The sequence below is a fragment of the Arachis ipaensis genome, chromosome B5 (assembly GCF_059453495.1).
Source record: "Arachis ipaensis isolate K30076 ecotype BB chromosome B5, ASM5945349v1, whole genome shotgun sequence".
In the NCBI taxonomy this organism is placed as follows: Eukaryota; Viridiplantae; Streptophyta; class Magnoliopsida; order Fabales; family Fabaceae; genus Arachis; species Arachis ipaensis.
This window is the reverse complement of record NC_142440.1, coordinates 151,202,627-151,210,183: the sequence shown is the minus strand read 5'-3', so window position 1 is coordinate 151,210,183 and position 7,557 is coordinate 151,202,627. Positions and strand designations below refer to the sequence as shown.

The 7,557-nt window shown below is 30.3% G+C and overlaps 1 protein-coding gene across 2 annotated transcripts; it reads right to left on the bottom strand.

Annotated features, from left to right (window-relative positions):
- Positions 1-3,577: 3,577 nt before the first annotated feature.
- On the bottom strand, positions 3,578-7,336 carry MBD02 (methyl-CPG-binding domain protein 02). Of its 2 annotated transcripts, none has more exons than XM_016348365.3 (5): positions 7,093-7,336; positions 5,114-5,707; positions 4,951-5,004; positions 4,641-4,798; positions 3,578-4,061 (listed from the first exon to the last, which is right to left on the bottom strand). In XM_016348365.3, exons 2-5 carry the CDS (start codon positions 5,680-5,682, stop codon positions 3,877-3,879), a joined length of 966 nt encoding a protein of 321 aa, XP_016203851.1. In that variant the 5' UTR covers positions 5,683-5,707; positions 7,093-7,336; the 3' UTR covers positions 3,578-3,876. The 2 variants fall into 2 exon arrangements, with proteins under 2 accessions (XP_016203851.1, XP_088342189.1); XM_088486063.1 differs by lacking the exon at positions 7,093-7,336 and adding an exon at positions 6,347-6,481.
- Positions 7,337-7,557: the final 221 nt, after the last annotated feature.

The window sequence follows — 7,557 nt, the reverse complement described above, 5'->3', positions numbered from 1 at the left end:
TTTAGACAATTGATAAGATAATAATTCTAATCCAAATCTCTTATTATTGTGTACCCATTGAATATTAGTAATCTTATAAGGTTCTTGCCATAATTTTTTGCTCTTATAATTTCAATTATATTTCTTAAATATTTTTAGCCGAAAGTTCAATTTTTTAAGAGAAAGAGCTAATAACATGATATTTGAGTCTTTATGATGATCAATTTAATTAAAAAAAATCAATTTTTTAATTTTCGTGTTCTAATTCTTTTAAATAAAAGTTAAATTTCAACACAAAACAAGATAAATTTATTCATTCTTTTACACTTTAAGATTAAAAGAATTTTCTTACATGCATGTATAAAGTGACATGTTTAATTAATACAACATTATTTGTTATTTTTTGGGGGAAAAATTCTTGATGCTAACTTATTTCTTGTTAATAACTAAAAGTTTAAAATTTAAGTTAGACTCACTCCATTTTAGTATAAAGTATAATATTTACTAAGTTCAAGAAATTTGAATCTTAAATAATATATAAAAAAAATGTGTTATCTAAGCTTAAAAGCATTGATGTCTTCTATTCATATATAATATAAAATCTCTGAAATATTGAATTAGTTAATGACAACTGAAAATTTGTATTTTTAAACAAAGAGTTAGAGATAGGATATGGGTGGATATTATAAAAAACATTTTGATTTGTATCACCTTATCCAAGAAAAAATATTTAATACAATTTTTTTTTAGCTAATTGAAAAGAGAGAGTGGGGAGAAAAAGAAGGAAAACATCAATATTGATTGAAAAATGTAAATTCCTAACTTTCTGCTATGCCAAAAATTGATCATTTATTTACACCAACCACACGGTCTATGTATTCTTAACCAAGGCATCAAGATTCTTGAAACCAATTAAGAATAGAATGCTTTAGCTACTTTCTTATATTTTGAGGGAAAAGAGAATGAGAATCTTATGCCATTCAAATGAGACAAAGTGATAATGGTAAGTCCACATTATTTGTTGGGTGTTAAGTATAATCATTATAAGGTGCTTATTCTAATACATATTAATAATTAATAAAAATACAGAAAAAAAAAATAAATGTCATATTTTATAATTTTTTGTTCTATTTATTCTACATGTTATATACTTTTTTACTCTTTATTTGAGTATGAACTTTAAAGTAGTATTTGTTTTGAGGTATTAGAACAGAAATTAAGAAATTAAAACTCAATATCATATTTGTTAACTTAGAGATTGATACTAAAATTTTAGTATTTGTTCTTAAAATTTTAGTATTTTCAGTACTTCCAACTTTACTCTTTCTACAAATTAAATTAAAACTTCATTCTTATTTCAATCTTTATCTCTTATTTTATACCAAATACAATACTAAAATTTATTTCAATTTTTATTTTTCCATCTTTATCTTTTAATTTCAGTTTCTCTTCTAAACGCTACCTAACATAATACCATGCTTGAATATTAGAGCTAAATAAGAATATGATATATATTTATAAGCCTGTCAATCAAAATGCACTATCAAGAAGCAATGACGATAAGATAGAAGATAAAAACAAGTGAGCTTCAAAACCAAGCATGGATGTGGATGAATTGGTGGGTGGTAAAGGTGTCATCAAACCGACAAGACCATAAAGACCCACATAATCTACATTAGAAACTTTTAGTGAAAAAAAAAAATTAATGTCATAAAATATTATGAGTTCAATACCAATTAATTTACTAATATTAGAGTATATTCAAAACTTAATATAGTATTTATAGAATTAATATTTAGTTAAAATGTGTCTTAAGATGACGTATGATTAGAAGAATATTTTAATTACATTCTTAAACATTCAAAAACTTTAATTGGAATGATTTTACAGTATAAAATTTTTAGAAATTTTAAAACTTTTCTTGAATCAACTCTTAAAAATAAATATTGAGGTTATCAATAAAAAATAATTTTATAGAAAATATACAAAGTTCAAATTTTTAATAATTTTACTTACCAATTGTAAATTGACAAAAAAGATAATTATTTGAAATAAGAATTTAATATATTTAAAATTGGATAACATATTATATATAAATGATTGTTTGGTTTCTTCGAAATTAAAGTCTTTATTGAAAGATCCTCTCTAGAATATGCAAACGACATATCCTATAGGGAGGAAGATAAGCCAAAGGAGGCATTAAATACAAGGCACATGGTGTGTTATGAGTATGACAATGGAGTTTGTTGGTTTTGGAACCCACAACCACAAAGACAGGCTATAGTCATCACCATGAACAAGTTATTATAGAACACTAGATTAGAGTTTAGACTATCCAAAGTTTCCAATTATTGATGAAGAAAGTGACACCAAAAATTTAAGGTTTAGTTGATAGTTTGATACAAAATAATGTTGTTCCTCATCCGTGCACCTGCCATCCGATGCAAGTAAATGTAAGCGAACCACTTTTTTTTTTTTTGGTAATTGTAAGCGAACCACTCTGCCAAACAAACTTAGCTACAAAATCTTGGGCCTTGTTGGCCCAAATTATTAGTGCTATTAGGGCCCAATGTGGTTCTTTTGTTTGTTATAATTATTTATCTATGGATGACCCAATTGCATTAAACTAGTGGTCAATACAGACCATGTCCTTGACCAATAAAAACAAAAGAGAAACCCAAATCTACGTGTGTTTGAACTTTTGTGAAGATCGAGACCAAAAAAAGTAAACTCAAGTACAAAATCAAAAAACGATATTGGGTGATAATTGACCAAAAAGAAAATAGTTACTTCATATATATTATCATTATATATAAGAACAATCATACTATTTGTACACAAAAAATTAATTATAAAATTAGTCACTAATATAAAATATATATTAAAATATAAAATACGATTAAAAATAAACTAAATAAAAACATATATTTATACACAAATATATAATGACTGATTTTTTGTGTGTATATAATATTTTTTAACTTAAAAAGTATTATAGTTAGTTGGAATTATTGTTAATTGTTTAACCAACAATAAGAGAGTTTTGTTTTATTGTGTTTAACTTAAAATTTTTAAGCAATTAGAGATGTGTTTATTTTTGTACCTTTTGTTATTAGAATATTTATACAATTATACGAATAGAACAATAGATGTTAATAATGAAATCTTTTTAAAATGAATAGCAATAGAAAAGTTCAATCTCTTACTATTATTTACTGTTAAACCACCTATTCAAATGTTCAATAGTTCAATGTTTTTATTTGAATCAAAACCATATGTTATTTGGCCTCTGCATTGTTATTTGCATTATATTATTCTCCCTTGTGTAAGAACTCAAATAAAAGGAGAAAAAATGATAGAGTAGAGACAGATGAACACAAAAAGTCTCATGTTGGATCACCGCCACAATTTTCAGATTAAAACATTGCTTTTGAACATGGTTCTGTTGTGGGGTAAGCACTCAGTTTCAAAAGATCAAGTATCGAAGACATTGCAGAAACTCAACTTGTACAAATGTAAAATGCAGTTCTAGGAATACCAAGATATTGATCTCATCAATAACTCCATATTTGGGGCAAAATCAGGCAAGAACGCAACATGCAAATCGACTGGTTCTTCAATTGAGACTGGTAAATCACAGTACCATCTTCTGTACATTGTTTTATGGGCTCAGATTACACTTTGAAAGGTTATACAACTTTCATCTTCTGTAGCAGTTCATTTTCGACAACATCATTTCGTGTTCTAAACAAAAAACTGAAAACCTATTTCCCTAATAACCAGAAAATTTTACAGTAAGTTGCAATCTGTCTACCCAAAAAAGTAGCGAAAAAAGGAGGCTATCATCCATCCAAACAATACGCAGAGATTTTGATCAGCAGCCTTTAGTTTCCACCATTAACTTCTGAGTTGAAAATCTTCATTAGCATCAGGCACATCCTTTTGGAGTGAACTCTCAGTCGCTCGCTTCTTTGTTGGTGGATTGAGAGGGTAATCATCATCCAGTACAGCAGCGAAAGGGACAGGTTTTTCTTCATGCAACTTTGCAGTGTCTTCTGGTGCGGCCCATGCTAGTGGACTCACTGCAAAATATCAGCATCAGCATAACAATAGCTGTAAGCATGTAACAACAACCAAGTCTCATCCATTTGAGTAACGTAAGTTAGGATACACGAAGCAAATGACACCGGTGTTCTAACGTAAACAATCTCTGTTGTTAGTAAATCGTTAATCTAGATGCTTTTGCTGCAAGGATTCTAAACAAATCCTTAGTGTGTTTGTCTGTCTGATTCAAATAGGTTGCTATATTGACAGATACTTGCATTGCTGCATTCCAAACTAAAGACGAGAAGTTAATGTATTTCAAATCAGATGTCAAGCTTTATGATCATGGAAAGATATGGCAAAAATCACAAAATAGAATAATTTCTGGCACCAGGGTTTAAGGACTGATTGTAAAATAATATAAAAATAAGAGAATCTAAACCAAAAGATATGACATAGTTAATCAATAATGCACCAATCTCTACAAGAATATACTGAAAATAAGATTATAGTTCAGAATTGTACAATTTTTATTGAAATCAACTTTGGTGCATCAAGTGTTAAATGGCATATATCATTCAATCATATATACACTATCTTTCACTAATAAAATATACCTTGTTCAGGTTCAACCGGTCTGCCGTCTTCATATGAAGATTTAAGTTTCAGGGAGCGCTTCCTCACATAGTTTTCTTGCAATGGCTTTGGTATTTGAAATGAGAACTGAGAAAGAGTTACCCCATCTCTTATATATTCCGGGTGCTCCAACAAGAACCTAAAATCACAGATTCACATACAAGAGTTTTACAAGAAACATCAAAGCAAATGTTTACATAAAATTATGAAAATAGTAATAAAACTCAAACGGGGTGGTAAGTATCAAGGTCATTCTGGTAAAATAGTAAAACAGAAGTAGCAAGAACATACTTTTGGACCTCTACCATTGAGCGGAGTCTCTTGCCATTTGGCGCTACATAATATCTGAAATAATAAAAAAAACAGATTGATGGTTGAAAAATGAGAATCAGAACAGTAGCATGTATCTACACCTAACATTTGGGGAAAAAAATGACAAATAACACGTGCATACACATCTGCAAATTTGGTGCTTCCTTCGGCTCTGATCCGTAGTAGTCGCTCCCAACCAGCTGGAGGCTGTGCAATGTTTGGCTTATCAATAGCCCAAACCCGGCTCCCATCCTGAGAAATATCCTCTGGATCATCGCAAGATACATCCGGCCGCCACTCACGAGCTTTTTGACAAATGAATGGCTGTTCAAGTAGATGCTCCCGTATTTCTTCATATTTTTCCTTTGTGGGAATCAGCCTCCATTTAAAGCAGGATGCACATTGAACAGTGAAAGCACCAACTGACGGCAAGATTCTGGGAGTTGTACTTGGAGGTTTGCTTCTTGGAGGCAACGGAGGTGTACACTGAATAGCACCAGGAAACAGATCAAGTGTGTTGCGACCACTTGCCGTGGGATCATAAAGGACTAATTGTTTAGATATGTCATTATTAGAGGTGTCATTTTCATCATCTGAAGAAGAAAGATCTATGGGATCTGATGGGTTGCTATGCTTGTAACTGGTTAAATTTGAACCCGATAAGCCTTTGACTTCATTCCTAGGTGTTAGGGAAAATTTACCACGATGCATCTGATTTCTCCCAGAAGTCTAGTGGCTGCAATATTCAAAAAACAAATCAACAAAATACTGAAGAACAAAACCTTGATATTTTCACAGAACAAGCCTAATGATTTTCCAATTTGTCATGTTTCATGTGATTCTATTAATCCTCTAAGTGCCACACATTTTGTATTCGGATGTTCAGGCTTAACCACTGACATGTCTTGCCCTACTATAAAATAAGGCTAAATAGTCTAAGAAATAGATTAGGAAACAAATTTAAAACATAGCAAACTGGATTCATGTAACAATGCAAAAACTTGTAAAATAGGTAAGTTGTTTTGACATGCCAACTTCAGTCGTTTGCCAACAAGCTAGCTAAGAATAACGATACATCCTCCTAACCACATTCTTAAAAATCCTCCTAATTACTTAAAGAAAGTATTATAAAACAATCTTCCCAAGGCTATGGCCCGATTGCTAGCATAACAAAGTAACCAGCATCTGGTTTGAATAAAGTTTACCCTAAAATTCCAACAGGTTAACCCATTTCTTTCAAGACTAGTTATCTTGGACATACCTAAAGGCATTTCCACATTCCCTCTAACAATAGCACATCCAACCACGAGAAAACAACCAGATTTTTTTTTTATTAAAAAAAAAAACCGAAAACAAAGGTAAACCGGACATTTACCTAAGCTACATCCCCAACACAGAAAGCTAGCAGGGTATACCAAAGGATCCAGAAACAGCAGCTATCAGCTGATTAGGCCATAATTCTCAAGTTTTAAGACCCTTCCATAGAAATGGATCTCAAGCATTTTTAGACAGTTGACACAAACTTAGTCTTGCAAGTATAAGTACTCTTGTTCAACAACAACAACAACTCTTGTTATATATAACAGAAAACACTTTCTGCAATAGCTTTTCTCTTTATCATGGGGATTATACCAGATAAGCATCAAATCATGCAATTCAAACCCTCAAGGAACATAGATCATCATCAAAAGAGGGGAACAATAATACAAAAAGGGGAGATTCTACTTAAAAGTAAATAGCAAATAGGAATTATATTGTAACGTTGCAAACATGTAACGTTCTTTTCTGTTGAAAAAGAAGGGGAAAAAAACACAAACACACACAAATTTCTGAGGAACAAAAATGGATGCATTTTATGCAGAAAAATCAAATAGCTGAGCTACCTAGCTAGCTTCTAAGACAATCAAACAACATTTTATTTTCTTTTTTTTTTTTGGAAAAAGGAAGAATCTGAGATTGGAACGACGAAAAATTGGTTACGAACAATGTGTTGTGGTTTTCATCACTCTTTTTCTACGAAGTATTTCTGTTCTATGCATTAAATCTATGATCCGAAGAGCGAAAATTAAAAATATATATATTAAAAATTGGAAATGGAGAATAACGCAAGAAGAAACGTACAAGTGGATGTGAAGGAAGGATCGTTGGCCGAAGAGAACAAAACCGTGCGATGCAGAGAGAGAGAGAAATTTGTTTTGTTGTGTTCTGAAGAAACAAAGGAGAAGGAAGATGAAAGAGCTCAATCTCAGAATGAACAAATATATTTATTATTGTTATCGTTTGTCGAAAAATCATAAATTCATAATAAATTAATTAAAGTAAACTCTCACTTCCAAAACATTTAAATTTTACCAAAATTGCTTGTAACAAGATGTTTGGTTTTTCGTAGTTTTAATTTAATTTAAATTTTTATTATTCGCATACAAAACTAAAAAAAATATTTAGCTTAAAATTATTAAATTTTAAAATTAAAAGTTTTTTTTTAAGTAAATTTTAGAAAACTTTTCGTAGAAGTTTGATTTTTAAATTAATTAAGATGTTCACAAACCATGCAATGTAATATAATTTAATCAATAAATTGAAATT

Bases quoted from the DNA above. Each gene is read 5' to 3' on its own strand.
- MBD02 (XM_016348365.3), bottom strand. From the start codon at position 5,682: ATGCATCGTGGTAAATTTTCCCTAACACCTAGGAATGAAGTCAAAGGC. The intron at 5,005-5,113 runs GTATGCACGTGT...TTATTATTTCAG, and splicing joins AGCACCAAATTTGCAGATGT to ATATTATGTAGCGCCAAATG. The intron at 4,062-4,640 runs GTATATTTTATT...GATATTTTGCAG, and splicing joins ACCGGTTGAACCTGAACAAG to TGAGTCCACTAGCATGGGCC.